Source organism: Eubalaena glacialis, chromosome 10, assembly GCF_028564815.1.
Source record: "Eubalaena glacialis isolate mEubGla1 chromosome 10, mEubGla1.1.hap2.+ XY, whole genome shotgun sequence".
Lineage (NCBI taxonomy): Eukaryota > Metazoa > Chordata > Mammalia > Artiodactyla > Balaenidae > Eubalaena > Eubalaena glacialis.
This window is the reverse complement of record NC_083725.1, coordinates 114,818,385-114,843,185: the sequence shown is the minus strand read 5'-3', so window position 1 is coordinate 114,843,185 and position 24,801 is coordinate 114,818,385. Positions and strand designations below refer to the sequence as shown.

The window sequence follows — 24,801 nt, the reverse complement described above, 5'->3', positions numbered from 1 at the left end:
TGGTTTTGGTTGTTTTGCTCTTCCAGTTGTTTTCTGTGTCCTGGACAATCTTTAGATTTTGCTTCTCTCTTTTAGTTTTCCTCTTTCCCTTTTCTTTCTTTTTTTTTTTTGGTTCAAACTCAAATCCAAAAGACAAACGGAAATCAAGGAATTTGGTCTGTCCCTGCCCTAACCCCCCACTTCTGAATTCAGATTCCTGGCCAGAGAGACCTGGGGCAGGCCCCATGTTCATCGGCTCTGGTTAGACCAGCCCCGATGCCAGGCTGCTTATTTTATTGCTTTATTTTGTTCCTTTTCTCCCCTGCCCCGCCCCTTGTTTCTTTTCTTTGATTTAGTTTCTTTCTTGGTCTCCTGAAAATCCATGGAAAACACCATCCCATGACATGCTACGCTCTGCTCACTGTCAGCTCCCGGACAGGCCCCTTGACTTGGGGGAGGGGGCTGGGGGTGAGGCCTCCAGTGGCAGCCAGCTCCGCAGGCTGCAGCGAGGGAGGTGGCCTTGGGGGATGCAGGGCCATCTGGGGCCGGTCCAGAGCTCCTTCAAATCACCATTCATACCAGTTTAGGAGCTGCCCCATGCTGGCTGCCAGGGAAGAAGCGGCATCCCCTCCCTCACTTCTCAGTCTTGAGGGGTCCTGGTTCCGTCTCCCCCGACACCTTGCATGGCATGAATGGTCTTTTCCCCCCTCCAGGGACAGCGTCCCGTTCCCCCACCACTCTGCTGCTCTGACTAACACTGTGTCTCACACTGTCTTCCTTCCTTCCCTTCCATCTCCTGTCCCTGTCTGCCCCCTGCCTGTCCCGCATGGCCTCTGACCGGGGTTGGTTCCCTTCCCTGTTGAGGGGGTGAGAGGAGGAGGCCCAGCTGGGGTGCAGTCGGGGTACTTGTCGCCAAGCTCCTCTGTTTGGGTTGGGCTCAGTCCCGGTGAGTGTTGGTGTGGGTGTCTGTGTAGACGCAGCTGGTGTGTGTTGGTGTGTGGGTGCGACTGTGTGTAAATGTTGGTGTGACATTTAGGGGGTGTTAGTGGGAGACTGTACTGTGTGTTTGTGATTCTCTGCTGGTGATTCTACAAGTGTAAACGCCGGTGTGAGCTGGGGGCTGCGTGACTGTGTGCTTCTGAGCTGCTGAGGGCTCTTAGGAGGTGGGCTGTGGAGACAGGGAGGGCAGGAGCAGGGAAGGAGCTGAGGCTGGCCCTTTGCTCCTCGCCTCACCTTGGAGCGTATGCCTGCAGGCCCTGCTGTGCGCCATCCCCCGGGATTCCCTCCTGCCTGCCCTGTCCTGGCTCTGCGGCAGCAGGCGGTTAGTCATCGCCTATTAATAATGCAGAGTGACTGAACACCAGGCTGGGGACCCTGCAGATGGACGTGTCTGCTCCCACGGGGCCCACGCTGCTTGGGGCAGCTGCCTGGCCTTCCCAGCCTCCCAGGTGTGCGTAGCTGCCTGGCTGGAGAGGAGGGAAGCATGAGAGCCGAGGCTCCCTGTCTGAGTGGCTCCCCCACCTCCCCAGGAGGATGTACCTCTGAGGCCACATCTGGCCTGTCCTGATACTCTTGCAGGTCTGTGTTTCCCTGCACCCACAGACCTGTGGTCCCATCCTTTGCCCTATCCTGAGCTAGTGCCCGTGGCCACGGCCAGCCTAGCCCTCCCCGGTCCAAGACCTCATTTGGCCACTCTGTCGTCCCAGTGTTTAGGTGGAGCCATGTGGTGGTCCCAGCACGGCCCCTCCACAGGCCTTGTTCTCCAGCTGCTGCTGCTAGGAGTTCGGTGCTGCCACACCTCGGGCCAGGCCACTGAGTATCTGTTAGGAGCTGGGCATTTGGAACTCTTTCTTTACAGAGCTTCACTAGACAGCTGAACTGTGACTTTGGGGACAGAAGGGAGGCAAGATAAAGCCAACCCCTGGGGATACCATCTGAGAATCAGGGCCCTACAGACCTCCCCTTCCTTCTAGTCTCAATTCAGTTAAAAACTGTGTGAACTGGGGCTAAAGCTGTTTCCTCAGCTACCAAACGAGCTGCTGATATACCTGCATTGCCTATGTCATGGAGTCAGTGTGAAGATCAAGAAGGGGAATGGAAGTGAAAGCGTCTGTACTCTGTAAAGGGAATTATAATTTTATTAAGCTTTATGAGATGCTAACTGATTATCTCCGTGTTTCCAGGGCAGGGATGTTTTGTAAAGAAGCAATTCCCTTCTCATAGCAAACCCTGGAGAATACAGCATATCTGGCCCCATTGGAGATCCTATTACCGTCCTTTCTTGGGAATCAGTCCCAAAATAACTACATGAAACCCCAGAATGCCCCAGGAATCGGGCCTGGGGAGGATGGAATGACTTGGTTAAGTTGGTCAAGAAGCAAACAACCCTGTCTGGTTTCAGCCCTTGCCAGGAAAGTCCCTGTGAATTTCTAAGTCTCCAAAGTCCACGCTTTCTAGCGTGAGCGTCACTGCTTGACGACCAGAGCTGGTGCCCGTGGGTGGCCTGAGTCACCTCATAAAGCCTCAGATACCTGTCCCAGGGATCAGCTCTTTCAGCCAAGAATGGAGTCAGACAACCGGGCACCCAAAGAGACAGGGTTCAACCTGCTCTGATTCCCGGGCATTCCTCAGCCGGGCTCTGGTTGGTTTTGTATTTATTTTTACTAACTTCTTTATATGGACTCTTTTTGTTATTTGAGTATTCCTCCTTGGGGGAGAGGGTGGATCCGGATCAAAAAGGCCAACCAGTGGAGAGGTTTGGGTCAGGTGTGGTCAGGCTGAAAGAAGTGTTCTCTGCTCATGACACTGGAGGCTTTGCTTCTTCTAAATAGCTCTCACCTTTTGAATATCATTTAAACTTGACGAATGCCTAGATTGCAGGCAGCAGGCAGAGATTATTCCCAGTTAACAGATGAGGAAACTGAGGTCCAAGAAGGCCTGGGGTCACATAGCAAGTAGTGGAAGAGTTCAGTGCTTTCACTTTATTGATCTCATTTGATCCTCATAGTAAGCCTGGGAGAAGCAGGAGTGATGGAAGTTGTTAAACCCCTTTTACAGATGAGAGTCAGAGATGTAAAATGAGATTGTTCTGGAAGGTGGTAAAGGCCATAGGAGAACTCAGGATTTGTGACCTGAAGTTTCTGTTCCCAAACTTTATTAAATCCAGTCGTCAGGATTCACCGTGGGGCTATCACTGCTGGTTAGGTCATCTTCCTGGTGTGTCTTTCCAACCTGTTTCTCTTTCAGCTTCTCCCCACCCCAAGCAGATGGCTAAACTCAAACATGGAACAGGGCTGCACACGCTCCCTCGGCCATCCTCCCATCCTCATGCCCTACTCCCACGTCTGCAGTCCTAAAGGCAGGCCAGGACCTTCTTCCTAAACTAGTTGTCCTTACCCGTCTTTGGCTCAGGAGCTTTTTGAGAATTTGGTGGCAGCAGTGGACTCTCACAGGAAAAAGAAGCCCATTGAAGCAGTTTGCGTACAATGCCAAGGGGTGTCATGACTCCCCAAAGCCCATCTAGCCTGCCTACAGGTTAACACCTGCCCTCAGTCTTATTCTCCCCCAAATAATCCCCCTCCCAGGAAGGTCAGCGACCGTGTGATCATAGCAGGGAGCTGGGAAAGGCTCTGGATGATGTCAGAGGGGTATTTTCCTCTTCCCCAGCCTCTCCTCCGGGGGTGCGGTGGGCATGGAATGCCCGAGTGGAGATATTTGTGGCCAAGACCTGGTTTCACATCCTAGCAGCCTGCCTAAGGGGGGAGATGAGCAGAGCAGAGCAGAGCAGAGCAGAAGAGAGGTGGGACCAGTAGGGAGGGTTGAGAGCCCACCCAGGTCATAGGCTGCCCCTTGCAGCCACCTCCAGCCACCCTCCCCGTCCCTGGGGAACAGCGGAGGTTGGGCGCTGGGCTCCTGAGTCTTCTGTGCTCCTTCCCCTGATCCCTGGCTGGGCGTGGCTCTTCCAGGGCAGAGCTGTGGCTCATTCCTCTTGTCCTACTCAGCCCCACTCAGGGCCCAGTCTGTCTGTGTTGCGTGGATTGGTGTGGGTTGGGTGCAGAGTATCTGCTGTGTCTTGGGGTGCTAGCCATGGTCCTGATGACAAAAAGGATTCTGCTTGGAAATGAGCCTGTCAAGACTCCCTCCCACTGCCTTCAGTAAGACGTGGTGTGTGAGCAGGCGTGTCTGGGGTCAGTGATCAGTGATCAGTGGTGAATGGGTGGTGGGAATGAGTGTCTGGGTCACCGTCTGGGGAGGAAGGTCTGAGTCTAATGTCCCATCCCTTTCTTTCTCAACCTGTACATGTCTCTGTTCTAGTGGTGGCTCCTCTCCCTTCCTCCGTTGAAAGGAAGCTTCTCCTTCCTGCACCCCTACAGCTCTTTCGCCTCCATCTCGGTTCTTCCCAATGCCCCCCGGTCCCGCACGGCTTCCCACCTGTGGCTGCCTTTCTCTTGCCTGTCCTGCTGGGCCAGGCCCCCCACCCTGGCCCTCTAACCTGCACGCTTCCTAGCTGTGATGGCTGTTCTGTGTCGCATGCCCCCCCTCTGCCCTCTTCCCCTGCCAGCCCCACCCCTTCCAGAAGCTGCGCGGGGGGATTGGGGGGCAGGGGCATCATGAACCCCTGGGGTGGAGGGGGACTGGGGGAATTATTCCCCTGTTTCCTGCTTTTACTAACGAACCTGCCATTTTTGTGTCTGGACTTTGATTTGTCTGAGGGAACAGTTGGGTTTTACTAATCTCAGTCATCTCCCTCCTTGCCTTCCCCAGAGACCTTCCTCCATTCCCCTGACCCTTGGCTTCCTTTCTACCCAGTGCCCATCTCCCCCTTTCTCTCTCTTCTTCCCCCACCCCCAGGCTGACCACCCCCCTTCCTCTGTGCACCCTGTGTTACCCTGCCTCCTGCTACCCTCTCCCCACCCCCTGGGCCAGGGTGGCTCTAAAATAGGGACAGATACAAAAGGGATTAAGGCAGCCCTTTCCCAATAGGGGGCACCACGTGGTGGTGATTTGCATAAAGCCATGGCGGGCAAGGTCAGATTTGTGCCCAGTCTGGAGGGGAGTTGAGGAGGGGCCCCCCCAAGTCAGGTCCTTCTAACTCTGAGGGCGAAGGCAGGTGAGCTGGCTGAATCGACTGGCGGAAGAGGGCCCATAGGGTGAGGAAGATGCCAGTAGCTGGCGCCCTGGCTTCTGGGGCTGGGGAAGGAAGACAGCTGACCGGCTCAGGCTGCTGGTAGGCCGACGTATATATAGAGCGAGGAAGAGCCTCTTCCGGGGAAGCTTTGGGGCTGGGAGGGCCCTCGCCATGCACAGGAGCAGGGTCGTCCCATCAGAGCAGTCTCGGAGGACTGAGATTCTGTCCACCAAAGCCCCCGAGGCGCCGGGTTCATAGATGGGACACAGGCAAGTGAGAGCCAAGTGTGGCCCTGGGTCGCAAGGTGACTTGACATTCATTTTAATGACGGAGACGTGTCCCCTGGACTGTGCTGGGATTAGTAGGGTTACAGGGACACATCAGGCCAGGGGCCCGGCCTTCAGGAGCTGACTCTCTAGTTGGGGTGACCAGACACAGGCTCAGGAACTAATAGTGGCCCAATTCCTGGTCTCTCAGTGCAGCCCCAGGAGTGGAGGTGGAGGGCAGGATGGAGGCCCCTTCCCCCTGCCTCCCTGTCTTACCCCCATCTCTGTGTCCCAGCCCCCTTCTGCCCTTTCTCCAACCCCCGTCTGCCTGTTCTAATCTTGTCTGCATGTTTTTGTGACTAATACTTTGACCCTTCCCTTTTCCACCCAGATCCCCACTTCCTAGCCTCGGGTGGGGTGGAGGGAAGAAGAAATAAACAATAATGACCAACCCTCCCCTCGAAACAAGACTCAAAAGCTTCAAAGTGCCCGCTTCCACAAAGACACCCCCTTACCTCTGTCCTTGAACCTAGTTCCCCCAGCACAAGATTTGATGGTTCCCAGGAGGGGGCCCCTTCGGCCCCACCCCTCTCACTGTGAGGCTCCAGCCCAGCACGAGGGGGACTCGAGGGGCCTGTGAGGGACGTTCCCCTTGGCCCCGTTCTGCCCATGTCCCTTAGGTGTTCCTAACACCCACTCTGCGGCCCTGCAACAGTGGAACCCTGGCGTCCAGTCACTGGAAGATGGCTGGTGGCATGTGGGTATGGACTGATGTGGGGAGGACATCACGGGCTGTGATTGGAAGGCCCCAATCTCCAGACTTCGCCCAAGAAGGGGGTGCTGAGGCATGTTTGGAGCGTGGGAATGGGGTGAGCTGTGGCCTGCAGAAGCACAGAGTCGGGTTCACCGCGGGCCAGCTTCCTGGTCACCCCTGCAGGAGCCTGACCGTCCTAACCCACAGCCTTCAGAGAGTGGGGGCTTATGGTCCCCCGGCCTCGGCTCTTCCCCACAACCTGGCTGGGTGTGGGATGCTCCTACGGCTAGGCTTTTCAGGGGTTACGTGGACATTTGCCTGGGGAGCAGGGAATCATGGAGTTCGCTGTACTTGTCACTGCCCCCCAAGGTCACTTCAGCCTTCTCCAGGCCACTGCTGAGCCCCTTTCACCTCCTCAGAGCACCAGGTGTGCCCCCATCCCTACCCATCTTGCTTTCTTACCTGACTTTTCAGCCCAGGGTCAAGGTGACATGAGGTTAGCCTGTCCCCCTCTGTTCCTTACCCTGGCCCCGATGATGGTGGGGGTGAATGAATCAGGCAGACTGATGAATAGGCCAATGGCTGCCCTCTTCTTGGGGGACAAGGGAGTGACTCGGAGAGTAAAGAGACAGACTCAGCAAGGGGGCTAGGACCAGTTAGGGGGGTGCTGGTGGGAATCAGCCCTCAAGGGCGCTATGTGTCCCCCAGGAAGTTCCACGTCTCCCCAGGAATATCTGGGCTCCTGTTCCTCATGCCCTTGCGGTTGACCACCGCCCTCCTGGCTAAGATTGAAAGGACTCCTCCACGCCCTGCAGGGAGAGCTGCAGGGGAGTCCAAGCAACCAGGACCCCTGGAGAACGGGTGTTCTCTGCCTTGTTTACGAAAGATGCTCTGAAATCACATGCGGGTCCAGAGACCCCTTCAGGAGGAGAGAATCGGGGGCGCCATTTGCATCCTGCCCTAATGGGGCCCTTCCTGAAGCTGCCACTCCCGTCCGGAGCCACAGTGAGCACTTCGAGTGTCCTTCAGGCCTCTGCCTGCCGAGCTGGGCCTTAGCCCACCCTGAAACCATCAAATCTTGTGCTGCCTCCTTCCCCCACTTCCCTCCCCCCACCCCCACTGTTCCTCCTCCGAGACAAGCAGACATAAAAATGGGGGGGGGTCCCCCTCCCCTGCTGCCCCCCGGCCCCTCCCTTGCCCAGCCCGAGGCTCTTCCCAGGGAGTTGATGCCGGTTGTCTCCTTGTCTCTCCCCCTCCCTCCCTGGGCTGGGCAGGTGACCATCTCGGTGGACGGGATCCTGACCACCACAGGCTACACGCAGGAGGATTACACCATGCTGGGCTCTGACGACTTCTTCTACATTGGGGGCAGCCCCAACACGGCGGACCTGCCGGGCTCGCCCGTCAGCAACAACTTCATGGGCTGCCTCAAGGATGTGAGTAGGGCCAGGAGGGGGCCGGGGGCAGCCCGGGAACCCTGTCTGCAGTGTGGTTCGGTCTGACCGGCCAGCTGCCAGGGGCCTCTTCCTTCCGGTCAGTGGTGGGAGATCTCCTCTCTTCAAAACCTAAGGCCCATTGACTCCGGCTTCTCCTCTCTTGTTTCCTTGAGCCCCAAAGGCCCCCATCCTCTCAGAGGACCCTCGAGGCAGCTGTGTACAGAGGCGAGAGTGGTGGACGTGAACACTAAAGACCTGTGTTTAAGGCCCACTCACTAGCTCCATGACCTCGGCCGGGTCCCTTGACCTGTCTGACTCTTAGTTTCCTCGTCTGTAAAACGGGTGGTCAGTACCTACTTCTCAAGGCGGCTGTGAGGAGCAGATGAGAGCGTAAACCAGACGTCAGTGGCGACTGTCCTGCAGTTATTGTGAACTGCAATTCAGCAGCCCCGAGGGCCGCCGTGCTCGTGCTGGGCAGGGAGACAGGACAGACAAATAAGTGGGGCAAGGGAGGTGCTGTTCACAGCCTCTGCTCGTGCAGTTCTAGAACAACGGTCTGGGGTGTGGAGTGGGGCCCCGGGGCTGGGTGGCAGGGGCCCGTGCCGCCGGGCAGGAGTGACCAGGCCCTAAACTGCTTCCTCTTCTTCATCCTGGACCGCCCACCCCCCGCCCCTCCCTGCAGGTGGTCTATAAGAATAATGACTTCAAGCTGGAGCTATCCCGCCTGGCAAAGGAAGGCGACCCCAAGATGAAGCTGCAGGGGGACCTGTCGTTCCGCTGTGAGGATGTGGCTGCCCTGGACCCTGTGACCTTCGAGAGCCCTGAGGCCTTTGTGGCGCTGCCCCGCTGGAGCGCCAAGCGCACCGGCTCGATCTCGCTAGACTTCCGCACCACCGAGCCCAACGGGCTGCTGCTCTTCAGCCAGGGCCGGCGGGCCGGGGCCGGGGCCGGCAGCCACAGCGCTGCCCAGCGGGCTGACTACTTTGCCATGGAGCTATTGGACGGCTACCTCTACCTTCTGCTGGACATGGGGTCTGGGGGCATCAAGCTGCGGGCGTCCAGCCGCAAGGTCAACGACGGCGAGTGGTGCCATGTGGACTTCCAGAGGGACGGGCGCAAAGGTCAGAGGCCTCTGGACCTTCCCCTTTCCCCTGACCGCCCCTCTCCACCCATCCTGACAGTCTCTTCGGCTGTTCTCCTCCCGCCCTCCCCTGGCCCTCCCGGCCCCTCTGTTGTCCCTGTTGCGTGGTGCCTTGGTGGAAAGAATGGAGTCAGTTGGACCCGGGCACACACCTCACGCTCCCACTTCCTGCATGTGTGACTCTAGGCCGTCACTCAACCCCCTGCAGCCTCAGTTTCCTTCTTTATAAAAGGATCTCGTTAAACTGGGGTCCTCAGGAGGGAAAATCAAGAGAACACCTGTAAAAGCATTAGTGCAGTGCCTAACACAGTGGTTATCCCATTCTCTCTCTCTCTTTTTAAAACATTTATTTATTTATTTATTTTTATTTATTTATTTTTGGCTGCGTCGGGTCTTAGTTGCCGTGTGCATGCTTCTCTCTAGTTGTGGCGCGCGGGCTCCAAGGTGCATGGGCTCTGTAGTTGTGGTGCGTGGGCTTAGTTGCCCTGTGGCATGTGGGATCTTAGTTCCCTGAGCGGGGATCGAACTCGCGTCGCCTGCGCTGGCAGGCAGATTCTTAACCACTGGACCACCAGGGAAGTCCCTATCTTGTTCTCTTAAAAAAACTTCCCAACCTTGCCTCCCTTCTATCTAGATTCATTCAACCTTCTTTACTAACTCACTCAAATATTTAGCAAGCACCTACTGTGCGCCAGGCGCTGTCCAGGGTGCTTGGATGGGGCAGTGGTGAGCTGGAGTCTCGGCTGTCCCAGAGCTCGTGTTCCAGTGGGGAGACACAGACAGTAAACACCACGCTCCGCCTGGTGAGGTTCTTACACAATAAAGCAGCCAGGCGGAGGGCACTGGGGCCGGGCAGGTGCTGTTCTTGAATCTTCTGCTGCTTCTTGCCACCCCTCCTCCACTCTTCATTTTCAGTCTTCCTTTCCCATCCTCTTCCTGTTTTCTGCCTAATTCTCTTCTTTACTCTTCTCCATCTTGTTGGACATAAGAGAAAGAATTGATATAAATGAGAACTGACACATTATCCAATTTAAGCTCTTATCAACGTCAGCTAAATTTTCATGCTCCCCCAGCTGTCGCTGCACGGGGCCTTCATGTCTGGGTGGAGTGAGTGTCCCCACACACACAGGGAGGAAGGGGCTGCCATGGCTTCTGGAGGTGTTGACCTCTCATGGGCTTGCTTGTTTCTTCCTCTCCCTTCCTCAGGGAAATGTTGCCTTCCCCAGGCTTTGCGGTAAATGGCTTCGTCCCCTGGTTTTGTGTCATGATGGTACCAGGGAGTCTTCACAGAGCACTCGTTGCCTCCCAGGGTTTCCACACAGGGGATCTGTAACTCTCTAGGTTGGAAATCTGCTCAGGCCTTGCATAGAACCCCAGGGCCTTCCGCTCTTCTCTGTCTTCAGGAAGTGGTCTCCTTAGCCTCCCTCGATCTCCAGAGCCCACACACCAGCCCTGGCTAGTCCTTGGGTCACTTCGACCATTTCTGATGGCCCACATTTGTTCGTGTACACCAGCACAGACTTGGGACAGTCACTCCAACAAAGCTCTCTTTGACCTTCCCCATGTTTCTAAATTTTATTGTGGTAATTTATACATAACATAAAATTTACCATTTTAATCATGTTTAAGTGCACAGTTCAGTGGCATTAAGGGCATTCACATTGTTGTGTAACTATCCCCACCCTCCATCTCCAGAATGTTTTCATCTTCCCAAACTGAAATTCTGTCCACGTAAATAATAACTCCCCGTCCCCCAGCCCCTGTTTACCACCATCCCACTTTCTGTCTATTCTAGGGACCTCCTATACGGGGAATCACACAATATTTGTCCTTTTGTGTGTGGCTTATGTCACTTAGCATAATGTCCCCAGGGTTCATCCACGTTGTAGCATGTGACGGCACTTCCTTCCTTTTTCACAGCTGAATAACGTTCCATTGTATGGATAGACCACCTTTTGTTTATCCACCCATCTGTCGTGGGACACTTGGTTTGTTCCCTTTCCATGTTTTAGAGTGACCTTGAAACAAGACCTGTATTCACTTTAATTTCCTTTTGCTGACTCTCCATTATACACCCTTTCCCCACCATAGCCTTCCTCCCCCTTCCTTCTTTCATGTTCTGTTCGTCTGTGGAGAGTCCAGTTGGGTGGTGTCCGTGTCCAGGAGGCCCCACAGGGGGTGGGTGGAAGCACCTGGGGAACCTGCTACAAATAGAAGTGTGGGTGATTGGGGGCCATGTTTGGGGGGCCGGGAGGGGGAGTGGGGATCTGACACCTTGTCAGGGAGGACAAACCAGGGACCATGGTGTTAAAATGGGGCACAGGGGAAGGGCCTCTCTGGTGCAGGGAAGGGTTTGCACAGAGGAGCATGTACTCCAGATGAGGCGCCAAGTGTGCAGAGGAGGCCCTGGTCCTGTTCCTGCAGCTCCACGCTTGGTGCCCACGCTCTGTCTCTTACCACTCCCCACCCCCAATCTCTGCCCGATCAGGCCTAGCGTGGATCAAACCATCCTTACCTCTCTTTATTAGCCCCTCTGAGCTAGGCGGACTTTTTATTTTTATCTTTTAAAGAATTCTTCCAAACTTGAGAAAGGAGAGCAGAAGGAGAATGTATGGAATAAAAATTACAAACGGAATAAAGCTTCTAATGTATAGGTTTTGGTTTCTTGAGATCTCAGGAAAGGCTTTGAAGCTCGCACCTGATCCCAAATCTTACTTCTAAGATAACCAGCCTCTCCTTCCAAAGAACTCTTACAACTCAGAAGCTCCATGCTTGGTTTCCCTTTCCTGGCTGCCATCCTGTCTCACAGGCTCCAGGAGCTGATCGCCTGCCTACCTCTCCAGGTCGGGGGGTGGGAGATGATGCAGGTTCTGGGGTCCTGCCACCTGGGTGGTACTTTAGCTCTGGTCCTTACTTGCTGCGGCACTTTGGGCAGCTTCCCCAGTCTCTCTAAGCCTCATCTGCCATTTCAAAGTGGGATCGTAAAGGACCAATTTCATAGGGTTACCGTGAGACTTAAGAGATATGATATACGTGAAGTGCTAAGTGCCTGGCATATAGTCATTAAAGCTCAATAAATGTTAGTGGGGGAAACCCTTTGGATTCAAGCCTTTCAGCTTCCTTGGGGGTCTCTGCCTCTGACTCCTGGTCTAAGGGGCTGGCTGGGGGAAGGACATGTGAAGGATCCAGCCCTTTGGGGGTGTGTCCACCTCCTGTACATCCTCTGAGGACTTGCTCGGGTGGGAAGGAGGAGTCCGGACAGAGGCCCACTGCACACTGCAGCTGGGCTGGGGCTGGCTCACATTGGTTCCTGAAATTGGCACCTTTGTCAAGCAGTGTCTGCAGCCTGGGGCTGCCTGTGGTGCGAGGGCAGGACATCCTTTTCTGACCTGTGGGGTCTCTCGCTCCTGCCTTCCCCACTGAAGCCCACTCTCTCTCCATCTGCAGGCTCCATCTCGGTGAACAGCCGCAGCACGCCATTCTTGGCCACGGGGGAGAGCGAGATTCTGGACCTGGAGAGCGAGCTGTACCTGGGCGGCCTACCTGAAGGCGGGCGGGTGGACCTGCCCCTGCCCCCGGAGGTGTGGACGGCGGCGCTCCGGGCTGGCTACGTGGGCTGCGTGCGGGACCTCTTCATAGACGGGCGTAGCCGAGACCTCCGGGGCCTGGCTGAGGCGCAGGGGGCTGTGGGCGTCGCCCCCTTCTGCTCCCGGGAGACGCTGAAGCAGTGTACCTCCGCTCCCTGCCGCAATGGCGGCGTCTGTCGAGAGGGCTGGAACCGCTTCGTCTGTGACTGCGTCGGGACCGGCTTTCTGGGGCGGGTCTGTGAGAGAGGTGAGGCTGGTCGTCATCCCGGTGCCCCCTGCCCGTCCCTGTGCCCCTCGTAGACCAGCCCTGGGCCTGCCACCCCTGCAATGATTCTCTCGGTCTTCTCTCTCCCTCCACTGGCCTCTGCCTGTCCCCCCCACCTTCTCCCTCCCCCCACTCCTGGGGCAGAGGCCACGGTCCTGAGCTACGATGGCTCCATGTACATGAAGATCATGCTGCCCAACGCCATGCACACGGAGGCGGAGGACGTGTCTCTGCGCTTCATGTCCCAGCGGGCCTACGGGCTCATGATGGCCACCACCTCCAGGGAGTCAGCTGACACCCTGCGCCTGGAGCTGGACGGGGGCCAGATGAAGCTCACCGTCAACCTCGGTAACCGCCCCGCCCGTGCCCCTGGCCCCTTCCCCGACCCTGCCTCTCACCCACACCCCCTCTGTCTGGAGAAGCTGGTGGTGGTGCCAGTGAGAGATTGGCGGTGGGGAGGTGCCAGCCCTGGTCAGAGCCCCCGAGAACTTCGTCCCAGCGAGGATGCACAGTGTAGGGCGATGCCTCGCGCTCGGCAGCACTGTGGGGAGGGGGACCCCGAATGTGTCTGGGGTGTGACAGCCACCCTCCCGGGGCGCTCCTGGGTCTCGGAGCCATGTGTCCCGCGCGCGCACATGTAAGGACATAGCTCACTCCTGGCTGTCGGCTCATCCGCTTGCTCATACGTCGGTTCATTCGTTCGTGAAGCGCTCGCGCTCATACGTCGGTTCATTCGTTCGTGAAGCGCTCGCGCTCATACGTCGGTTCATTCGTTCGTGAAGCGCTCGCGCTCATACGTCGGTTCATTCGTTCGTGAAGCGCTCGCGTTCATACGTCGGTTCATTCGTTCGTGAAGCGCTCGCGCTCATACGTCGGTTCATTCGTTCGTGAAGCGCTCGCGCTCATACGTCGGTTCATTCGTTCGTGAAGCGCTCGCGCTCATACGTCGGTTCATTCGTTCGTGAAGCGCTCGCGCTCATACGTCGGTTCATTCGTTCGTGAAGCGCTCGCGCTCACACGTCGGTTCATTCGTTCGTGAAGCGCTCGCGCTCACACGTCGGTTCATTCGTTCGTGAAGCGCTCGCGCTCACACGTCGGTTCATTCGTTCGTGAAGCGCTCGCGCTCACACGTCGGTTCATTCGTTCGTGAAGCGCTCGCGCTCACACGTCGGTTCATTCGTTCGTGAAGCGCTCGCGCTCACACGTCGGTTCATTCGTTCGTGAAGCGCTCGCGCTCACACGTCGGTTCATTCGTTCGTGAAGCGCTCGCGCTCACACGTCGGTTCATTCGTTCGTGAAGCGCTCGCGCTCACACGTCGGTTCATTCGTTCGTGAAGCGCTCGCGCTCACACGTCGGTTCATTCGTTCGTGAAGCGCTCGCGCTCACACGTCGGTTCATTCGTTCGTGAAGCGCTCGCGCTCACACGTCGGTTCATTCGTTCGTGAAGCGCTCGCAGACGCCTACCGGTGCTCAGCCCAAGCTCAGTGCAGTGGCAGATCCGGAGGCAGGAGGACCCAGCCCTCACACAGCCGCCCTCGTCTGCTCTGCGTTTAGAGAGCCGTGTGTGTGTGTGTGTGTGTGTGTGTGGTGCACAAGGGGACATGCCATCTTCCCCTTGTCTGCTTTCACATGTGAGTCCCCATAGCTGCCCCTGTTTTTTTTTTTTTCTTTTTTTTTTTCAATTTCTTTTTATTTATTTATTTTTGGCTGTGTTGGGTCTTCGCTTCTGTGCGAGGGCCCTCTCCAGTTGCGGCAAGCGGGGGCCACTCTTCATCGCGGTGCGTGGGCCTCTCACCATCGCAGCCTCTCTTGTTGCGGAGCACAGGCTCCAGACGCGCAGGCTCAGCAACTGTGGCTCACGGGCCCAGCTGCTCCGCGGCACGTGGGATCCTCCCAGACCAGGGCTCGAACCCGTGTCCCCTGCATTAGCAGGCAGATTCTCAACCACTGCGCCACCAGGGAAGCCCTGCCCCTGTTTTATAGATCGTGAAATCCATCTACTGGCCTGTCCAACATCACAAAGCTATAGTGATGGTTGGGGAAGACCCCGGACTCAAACGCAGGTCATTTGCCCCGAGGTTCGAGGTTTGGTGCTTTCCTCATTGCCTCTAACAGGGCTGGGGGGTGGAGGGGCATCAGGGGCCCTTGCCACCTGAAGGCTCGATGCCTCTGCCCCTGCCCAGAAGAGGCACGGCTCCGCTTCACCTGGCAGTCCCTGGGGCATCCATGTGGCGGGACCGTGAGACCTGTTGGACTCTCCGTGGGCTTCAGCTCTTGTGGGCAGGGTCAAAAGGAAAACAGCAGGGCGACTCATTCAGCTGATATTTATGGGACACCTTCTTAGTGCCAGTGTGTTCTGAACCTGGGGCTACAGTAGTGACTGAGGTGAGGTCCCACCATCATGGAGCTTTCAGTCAGAGGAACCCTGGAAGCTAGAGGTCCTAAGCTGCCCAGGCTGGGGTCACATCTGTCCCTTTCAGGCTAGCCTTTGAGCGTATAGAGGTGTAGCACCCAAGGACCTGTCATGTGGGAAGTTCAGGCCCCCGGGGTTGCTTGTTGTGTCCTGGGCCTGGAGGAGAATTTGGGCTCTTCTGAGCGGGTTAGAATGCTCAGCTGGAGAGAACACGGAGCTTTGAGCTTTAAACATGTATCTGGAGTCTATCTTAACATTGGTCTCCAGGGCATTTGGGGGACAGACTGTGGCCTTTTGGGGACCCATTACCTTGCTAATAAATTTATACTGTGTCCTTTCCCCTTTTGGCCATCTGGCCTTTGTACTCCTAGGACAAAGATTTGCTGAGTGAGGCGGGGGCTGGAGGTGGGGAGGTGTGCAGGCGGCCAGGGCCCCGGAGGTGGGGAACTTTAGGGTTCCCTGAAGCTCAGCTTCTAACCGCAATCACAGCCTACAGAGTGGGTGGGTGGTGGGTGGCAGTGGGAAGCGGGATGGGAGACACCCTTTGGCCAGCGCTCCACGGGTCTGTACAGCGGCCCCTGGCACCCCTGAAATGGTCACAGGAGGAAGGCGCCAGCCCAGGACCCCACGCGTGGGCCTGCGGTTCTCAGACTGCCCAGGTTTGTGTACCCAGGGTGAGGTACCCCTTCACCCTGGCACGTGTGTGTTCTCGGTGTGGTAAGCACGTGGCTCTGTACTTGGTGGGGACACTGCAGGGGAAATCTGGGGCCTTCTATTTGCAGGGAAAGCAGATGCTTCTTCCTCATTTGGACTGTCTTAGTTTCCCTGTGAAGAAGCGTGGGTTCCTTCAGGTTCGACAGGAGGCAGCAGCCTTGGCCAGGACAGTGCCCTCTGGGGGGCCCTCGGGACCTTTCACCCCCAGGATCTCCTTCCCATGGATATGCTTTTCTGTCTGTGTCACATAAGTATTTAGAAGTTAAGGAACAAGGTGGCCAGCAGGACAGTCCTCCCACATCTCTCGCTGCCTGCTGTGCCCGCCTCCATCCACAGAGATGCCATCTCTAACGGCTCATGACAAGCCGTGACCAAATGCTTGTTGCAGACACATCTGTCCACAGACACCAAGTGATGTGTGTACAGGGAGGCGTGTGACCTCTGTGTGAACCACACAAGCACACAGGTGGTCCACACCCAGCCACCAGCCTCAGGCTATGATGGGAAGAGCACTGGGCCTGGGGCCAGAAGATCTGGGTTCTAGCCCTGGTCTCCTAGACTGCTGGGTAAGTCATTTCCCCTCTCTGAGCCTCTGTATTTTTGTCTGTAAAGTGGGGATAAGGATCCTCACTCTGCCTCCTTTCTGTGGTGGTTTTGAGGCTCAAATGGAATAGTGGGAGTGAAGACGTTATATAGATGCAAGACACACACATAAAGACTGACCCAGCCGACTGGAAGGGAAATCGTACTGGGACAGGGACCTAAGCTTAGAGCCAGGCCCGGGACTTGCTTCCACATTGCATGACCCAAGCTGGCCCCACCTCAGGAGCCCCATTCTATCCCCATCCTGCTTGCTACCCAGGGCCTGCTCCACCGAGGCCCCAGTCCTGGTCCGGACTTGCTGCTGGAGGATGGAGAGGAGCCCGGCGGGCTTGGTCTTTGGCCTCGTGGTCCCGTCTTGTAGTGAGGGAAGCCAGGCTCCCACGGGCAGCTGCACAGCATGTCAGGGGCTCACTGGAATGACGCAGACTTGGTCCTGAAGAGAGCGGAGCCGCCCCTGGCCATGTGGCAGGAGGAGGCGCTCAGTGCCAGCCTCAGGCGCCTGGGTGTTTGCTGGGCTGGAGAGGGCCGAGAAGGCCTGAGGCTGCTGCCTCCATCCAGGCAGAGATGCCAGAGAAGCCGATTGTGCCTCCTGCCCCGGCCCCGGCCTCCACCACGTCTGCCGACGCTGAGCCAGTTCCTGGAGCTCTGCTGTCTACGGGTCCTGAGCAGGGTGGTTGGTCTCTGTCCCTAGAGGACCGTAGAGTCCCTGGATTCTTCACCCTGTTCCAGTGTGACCTGGGTTCCTGGGTTCCTTCTACCTTGGGCGTGGCCTCGGGGGCCAGTGCCCAGCCTGGCCTGCCCCTCGTCACCCCCCTGGAGTTGCCTTTCTCCAGGTGTGTCCGTCGGCAATCCCAGTTCCTAGTGAGGATGACATGAACGGTGCATTGTATCTGAAGTATCTCCAAGCTGGAGGGGCCCTCAGAAGGCACCTCCTTCAGCCCTCCCCCGTGGGTGCATCCTCTGTGCCTTCCCCCACCAGCGGGAGGCTCTCCACCTCTGTTCAGATGCCTTCCGTGTCAGGAGCGTCCCACCTCTGAGATGGCCACCTCAGTGATTCTAATCACTGGGTTGTTCTTCCCTGGTGGAAGCTTCCCTTTCTGAAATTCCTACTTGTGGACCTAGTTCTGCCCTCTCGAGCTGTACAGAGCAAGCCTGACTCTCATTTGTGTTGTAAGCCGGGCTGAATGCACATTACATTCCAAAGCCCTTTAATCTCTGGGACCATGGGACGGTGCCTTGTTCCCATGGGGGGCTGTTCAGTAGGTCCTGAGCTCCTTCTGAGGCTGGGCTGCTGGGGAGATGGCTGTGAACGAGGGCTGCGCCGGCGTGCACACTGCCACTCTGCGGTGTCACCTCCAAGACTCCAGCCAGCGGGTTCCTGAGGCTCCTTGCATTGGAGCCTTCGTTCTCTCTCCCCCACCTCCAGTCCTCGGGGCCTGGGTGGGGGGCAGGTGGGTTGCAGAAAGAGAAGCCTGGCTTCTTTCCCTGAGCTCCTTTCCATGCAGATGACTTTTTCCCACCAGTCTTATCACACATTCATACCATCACCCCGGTCTCCATGTCCTACCAGGACCTTGGTGGGTCTCTGCAGACCAATCGCTTCTGTCCATTTGCTGAACTTGAGGCGTAGGTTTCTAGTCAACAGGTTAGCAGTTAAAGCTCCCTGAGCTGCACTCTGGGCGGGTGTGGGCACCAGAGGGCAGTTTCTCCCACTTACTCGCAGTTCCTGGCTTTCCCCTGGGATGGTGCTGGCTGCTTCCTGGGGGCCCATCTTCAAGGGGAGTTTGCTGCCCTCAAGCCCCACTGGAGTAGGGGCTTCTGCGGGTGGGGTCACTGCAAGGGGGTGGGCCTGGAGCCGACACCTCTTCTCTGGACAGATGGATCCACCCCCCTTCCTGGTGCTCCCCTGCTGGGGAGGGGAAGAACTGTGCTCCTCTCTAGGCTTCTTCTCCAACAGGGGATCGGCCTGCCTTTCCAGCCCCCTTTTTTCTTTTTTGGACCCTTCATTGGTGAAGACTCTGCTGGCCCTGAGAGAGCCCCCGTGACCTGACTCCAGGCCTGGCACCCCTGCCCTCACCTCGACATCCTCCCCTTCCCCCTCTGTCCAGCTCCTCCTTCCCTCTGCTCGCCCTTTCTTCCTCTTTTCTCTCTGCATCCTCTCCACTTCCTTCCTCTCCCTATGACTTCTGACTTGCCCCTGTATCTGCCCCTTGACCTCCCTCTGCCCCTCCCTTGGTGCCAGGCTGTGGCTCAAGGTCCCGGCTGCTCCCCCCACTCTTCTGCTGCGGTTGACAACGCGTGTGGGGCTCAGCTGTACTGCCCGAGGGGCCCATGCCCCCAGAGCCACAGGGGAATCTTTCACCTCCGCTGCAGGAACCTTCAGGGCCCAGGGGATGCCAGGTGCCCCCACCCCTCTTTGCCTCCTGGGCTTTGTGGGCAGAGCCTGTTCCGGGAGGAGCCACAGGATGGCAGGATATTGCTGTTAACAGAGGCCTGGAACTTGCCCCTGTCTGAGAGGCAAGGGCCAGCCCAGTGGACACCTTTTCTTTCTCCCAGCTTAGGATCCTCTTGTTCAAGCCCCTCAGCTCACAGGGAGGGGAGCTGAGGCTCGGAGAGAAGAGATTTGCCCGCAGTCACATGATGAGATTAGGACCCAGCGTTTCTGCCTCTTCCTGCAGGACCTTCTGCAGCCCCAAGCTGTCTGGGTCTGATGGAGCAGGACAGGCGTCCAAAGGGCCCTAAGCCCCAATTTCACAGGACTCTAGTGCTCTATTTCCTCAGCAAGGCTGGCTGACTCACATGGGGTGGGTAATGTATCCCACCAGGGTTGTGGCCAGAGGCCCCGGGGCTCCGGGCTGCAGCTCTGTGTGGACAGTGTGCTTTCTGAGCACATGGGGCCCTCCGAGCCTGGAGTTGCAGGATAGCAATGCTGGGGCTGTGGAAGGGGCAGGAGACTTTGCTTATGGTAACTTCTTGTCCCTGAAGTCCTCAGGAGTCATACATTGGGGGCCTCGGTGTCTTCATCTGTGAGCCCCTGGCCCTTCCCTAGGAAAACGGATTAATACTAGTTCCTCTTCAGGGTGAAGGACCACCCTGGTCCCCAAGGACAGCCTGGCATCCTCCAGGTTAGGAAGGGTAGCAAGAAGGTTCCTGTAGGGGTGGTGCTAGCCCCCTGGGACTTTGGGAGGTGTGTGGTCACGGGAAGGGGGTCCTGGGGCAGACTCCTCCATTTAGCTCAGAGCCCAGAGGGCACGGGGTGATGCGTCACAGCCTGGGCTCTGAGCAGGGAGTTGTCCCAGAGCAGGGGGTGCAGGGGCTCTGGCCCCCCCCACCCGTCTCCCTCTCAGAGACGGGGAGATGTCGGATTGGTCAAGCCCTCAGCCCCCCACTGATCCCCTGTACGACTGGGATTCCCAAGGTGCCCATCTCCCTCAGATATGAGAGGCCTGGGCCCCTCTAAGAAGGGAGATGTAAACCTTCTTCCCATCACCTGGCTGCCCCGCCTCCCAGCTCTGGGGAGGGTTGGAGCCCTCTTGGGGGAAGGAGGGAGAGGGGTCCAACTGAGGAAGGGGAGAAGGCACCTGAGCACGCGTGGTCCCCAGAAAGTGGCCCTGGGGGGAACCCCCGCCCGCAGACACCCCTCCCTGTGAAGGATGTAAAAAAAAAAAAACAAACAAAAAAACTTGTTCTGCCTTTTTGTCTCCCCTCCCCCTCTGCCCGCCCCATGGCCCCCCCAGACTGCCTGCGCGTCGGCTGCGCACCCAGTAAGTGGTTTCCCTCTACTTCTGCAGAGCCCCAAGGGGCCTGGGATTCTGGACTCTGGGATTTGGGGAGGGATGGTGGGGGAGGAGAAGGCTTCAAGCTTGTGTGGGGCTTGGGCAGTGGGTGTGGAGAGGGGAGCTGGAGTGGTGGGGGTGAGGGTGGTACGGTTGTGGAGGGCAGAATGAGCCCAAGGAAGCTGATCCAGGGGCAGCTGGTGGAGGGTCCGGGTCAGCATGTTCACCGGGACTGGGAGAAGGAAGGCCCAGAAACTTGCAGTCATCTCAAATCCTCTGGAGGGTGGGGCAAAGGCTTGGTGGCACCTACAGCAGGATGGCCGGAAGGAGCCGGAGAGGGGCTGGGACATCCTGCTGCATCTCCAGAGGTGGCCACAAGGGGGAGGGTGGGGCACACAGGAAAGACGATGAGGGCGGGAGGTGAGCGGGAGGTGAGCTTGGCCAAGGCTTCAAAGCTCAGCCCCCCACAGCCCCTGTTTGGGGTGGGGGGCGAGATTCTGCCAAATGGGGGCTCTTTGAGGGGTGACAGTGAGGCTCGCAGCAGGGGTGAGATGGAGAGCGGGTGTGGACAGTTCTGAGCATCCCACTGTGCCTGGATTCAATGCTCTGTCTCTGAGAGTGTTTCTGCATGGTGTGCCCTGAGGTCACGGAAGAGAGCACAGGGACACGGCAGCCACAGGCAGAGAGGATGTGTACGTACCGTGGCTCTGGTGTGTGTTTGGCACGTGTGTGCGCATGCGTGGTGAACCCTGTCCCTGCTGGCAATAGCACTGGGGGGCCCAGGTGTAACCTGGGGGTGCTGCAAATGGGCTGCAGCACCATTCTAAAGCTACATGTTTTTAGTCTTGGGAGTGGTTAATCCAGGTCCCGAATAAATGGCCCTAATTCCTAAGACACATTCTGCTCTCCGGCCAGGCTGGATGTGCTGTGTATACGATTGCGTGTCTGGGTGTGTGGAATTAACCAGGCATGTGCAGAAAGGTCACGCTGGGTTCCTCTAGATGGGGGAGCTGTGAGTCTGTGTGTTTTCACTGCCAGCAGTGAGTCTGTGGGTGCACATTCACATTTGGGTGCGTGGTAAGGCTCAGTATTTTTGAAAGTTTTAGGCCTATGTATAGATGCTGGGGCTTTAGCTGCTGGCTACACACACTGACGACTGAGGGTCCTTAGGAGATGTGGGGAGGAATATGTTGGTGCCGGTGTGAGTCTCTGGTGCAGAGTCTTAGGGCACAGCTCCAGAGGCACCACGCCATTCACACCGTATTCTTTTCGAACAGCACCCTTGGAAGTTGCGTGAAGTGTGGCAATACCGAGCATCTCTGTGTTTATGACTGGGTGTGTAAAAGCTCTGTGTGTGTGGGTGTGTGTACCTGGGTGCATGGGTGTGTGCAGTGGTGAGGCTCTGTGTGCCCAGGGTGGTACATGAAGCCATATGCGAGCGGGTGGAGGTGCCGTGCTCACTCCCCCCTTGGTGCCGCAGGTAAAGGCCCCGAGACGCTCTTTGCGGGGCACAAGCTCAATGACAATGAGTGGCACACGGTGAGGGTGGTGCGGCGTGGCAAGAGCCTGCAGCTGTCAGTGGACAACGTGACCGTGGAGGGTAAGTGGTCTGCGGCCCCATTCTTGGTGACCACTACCTGGGGCAGCATTCTGGCAAGCTGCCAGTGCCATTGGTATATCATGGGCTCCTGGACCCCAGGGACCATTTCAACTCCCCGCAGGCAGCTTGGCCCCGCAAGCCTGTCGGCCCTGGCCTAAAGAGTCCCGCAACTCCCCCAGACCCAGGAGCTGTGCTTGCTGCCAGCACCTACCTGCGAGGGTTTGCCAGTGTCTCTCCCATGTGGCCCTTGAGTGGAGGGGAGGCTCCTGGGGACCCAACGATCCTACGATCTGGGCTGCAAAGCCACGTCCCTATCTCTGTCTCCTGTCCCGAGCAGGACAGATGGCAGGAGCTCACACGCGGCTGGAGTTCCACAACATTGAGACAGGCATCATGACGGAGCGGCGTTTCATCTCTGTGGTGCCCTCCAACTTCATCGGGCACCTGAGCGGGCTGGTGTTCAATGGCCAGCCCTACATGGACCAGTGCAAGGACGGCGACATCACCTACTGCGAGCTCAATGCTCGCTTTGGCCTGCGTGCCATCGTGGCTGACCCCGTCACCTTCAAGAGTCGCAGCAGCTACCTGGCACTCGCCACGCTCCAAGCCTACGCCTCCATGCACCTCTTCTTCCAGTTCAAGACTACAGCCCCCGACGGGCTCCTCCTGTTCAACTCGGGCAACGGCAACGACTTCATTGTCATCGAGCTGGTCAAGGGGTGAGGTGCTGGGCACTACACCGCTGTCAAGGACGTGGTTCCCGCCCCCGCCCGCCATGACCAAGATGCAGCTCCCGCAGCCACTGGCTGAGATGTCCAATCCCCTGAGACCACAGGTCAAGGTTCAGGTCCACCCCCCACCAGCCAAGATGGAGAAGCAGCACCCTGTCTTCCACCCTGGTGACCCGCTCCCCCCCATTACTTCCTTGCCAGGGATTTTCCGGTCATATCTGTCCTCCATTCACTGTCCTGGCTCAGGCAGAAGACAGGGCTGTGTCCCTCTGGCCTCTCTTGCCTGAGAGGTCCTCGCCCTAGAGCAGCTCTGTCCCTGCCCCCAGAGGACCCTGCTGCCCTCACAAATCTCTCCCCCCACCAGCTTCTCTTCTGAGCCTGTCCCCTGGAGCCAGGTCCTCTGTGGCCTTCCCTGCCCGCATCTGCCCATGACGGGACCTCACACCAGAGTCCTCGTGTCGTTGGCTCGGGTCCCTCCACTATGAGGTCTCCCTCTCCACCCTTTCCGCTTACAGCTCCCAGCCCCGCCGCAGCTATAGCTCCTCCTTTCCCCGCCTTCCCAGCATCGCCCCACCTTGACCCAGTGTCTCCTCCCTACTGTGGGGCAGGTACATCCACTACGTGTTTGACCTGGGGAATGGCCCGTCCTTGATGAAGGGGAACTCAGACAAACCAGTCAATGACAACCAGTGGCACAACGTGGTGGTGTCCAGGGACCCCGGCAACGTGCACACGCTCCAGATTGACTCCCGCACTGTCACGCAGCACTCCAATGGCGCCCGAAACCTCGATCTCAAAGGTGGGGCCTGGGGCCTCTGCAGAAGGCCTGGCCCTACCCCAGATGCCCCCTCGGCCCCAGCAATATCACCCCTAGCCTGGGATGCTCTTTCACGCGCGTGATTCTCCCCCTGACCCCACCCATGGTTTCCCTCGCTCTTTCCTATTCTCCACTGTGTCCAGCCTGACATCTTCCCGTCAAAGTTCTGCTCAGCTCCCCTGCGAGGCTGCCCTCTCAACACTGAAAGCCTGGTTGCAAGTTGTGTCTGTCTCACGGGGAGCTTGGTGGCCTCACTCTAGAGCTAGGAGTAGGCAGCTGGGCCTTCTGAAGACCTCTTGGCCCTCCAGGGTTGAGAAGTCTGCCTTGGTTGGGGGCTGGAGAGAGAATAGTGTCCTGGCAGATGCCTCCCTGCTGGGGTAGGAGGGGGCAGTGATGTAGGGAGGAAGGAGGAGTAATCACTGGGTCCCCACATGCTGCCCTGGTCATAGCCCTTGGGCGTTGGCTGGACTAGGTCTGGGAACTTTTTTGGACTCAGGGCCTCCCTGGTGGGCTCAGCGTCATACCAGGGACCTACATTCCCCAGGGTCTCTTCAGTAGCTAATGAAACAGTCATTGCCTGCCCCCAGAATGGGTGGGTGAGAGAGGAGGGAAGAGGAGGATGAGCTTAGAGACTGGGGTTTTGGAACAAGAGTGAGGACAAGGCCTGCGGCTTCTCCAGAGCCCACTGGGGTAACGTGAGCGACCCTCACATGCCCAAAGCAGCCCTCAGTCCCTTAGGGACCCCTGGTGTCAGTGCGACTCGGACTGTTCGAGCTGGGGGAGGGCCCTTAGAGACTATTCATCCCCCTCTTGGAGAGACAGAAATGGAAGCTTCAGGAGGCTACATGGTTTGCCCAAGGTCACAAAGTGAGCAGGCCGCAGAGTTGGAACCAGAAGCTTGGTCAGATCCAGGGCCCGACGAATGGCACAGTGCTGTCAATTCTCCCTGATGCCAGAAGGGGGCGATGTGTCTTGGATAATCCTCAGTGGCAGCAAACCTGGGGTGGTCTGGGCTGGTCTTGCATTGCACTGAGTTCAGGGCAAGGGCAGCAGGGTTGACCCATGTCTTGTTGGAGCTCTGCTGTGGGCCAGCCATGATTTCCAGGGAGTTAGGGTCTATGTGGCCAGGCAGTGATGTGTCCCTGAGGAGTACTTCCTGGTGTCACCCAGAGTCCCCAGGCCAAGCCCTAGTTGTTGTTGGAAGGTGCTGGGCTTAGAACCCCCAGGAGACAACTCAGAGTCGGGAGAGGCTGGCAGAGGCCTGAAGGAGTTCTGGGGATGGGAGACTTCGGAAGGGAGGGAGCGGGGGTGGAGGGGATCAGGCTGCACATCTATGAAAGGCCCTGATTACAGGCCGGAACTGGAATCAGATGTGTGGGAGAGAGCACGGAGCAGGTTCCTCCAGCTGCTCCCCCCTTCCCGGGCATCTGGGCTTCTCTGGGAGGGGAGCAGACAGATGGCAAAGTGGAGAAGGAAGAAAGAAGAGTGGGGGGTGGGCATCTGCGGGCTGCTGCATCTCTGAGAGGAAACTGGAGTCCGGGATGGGACACTGTGGGGCTGCAGGACCTGACAGCTGGATGCCGATGTCCT

At 57.7% G+C, this 24,801-nt stretch overlaps 1 protein-coding gene across 7 annotated transcripts in view; it reads left to right on the top strand.

The window, feature by feature from the left end:
* The window catches only part of NRXN2 (neurexin 2), a 99,604-nt gene that overhangs the window by 31,882 nt on the left and 42,921 nt on the right, over positions 1-24,801 (top strand). For 6 of the 7 annotated variants that reach the window (XM_061203566.1, XM_061203567.1, XM_061203568.1 and 3 more), the window contains 8 exons: positions 7,402-7,563; positions 8,246-8,684; positions 12,152-12,538; positions 12,701-12,904; positions 20,025-20,051; positions 21,544-21,663; positions 22,001-22,382; positions 23,003-23,193. In XM_061203566.1, the coding sequence (XP_061059549.1) occupies positions 7,402-7,563; positions 8,246-8,684; positions 12,152-12,538; positions 12,701-12,904; positions 20,025-20,051; positions 21,544-21,663; positions 22,001-22,382; positions 23,003-23,193 (1,912 nt within the window). The remainder of the gene's footprint in view (positions 1-7,401; positions 7,564-8,245; positions 8,685-12,151; positions 12,539-12,700; positions 12,905-20,024; positions 20,052-21,543; positions 21,664-22,000; positions 22,383-23,002; positions 23,194-24,801) is intronic. The other variant, XM_061203563.1, reaches the window with a different exon arrangement.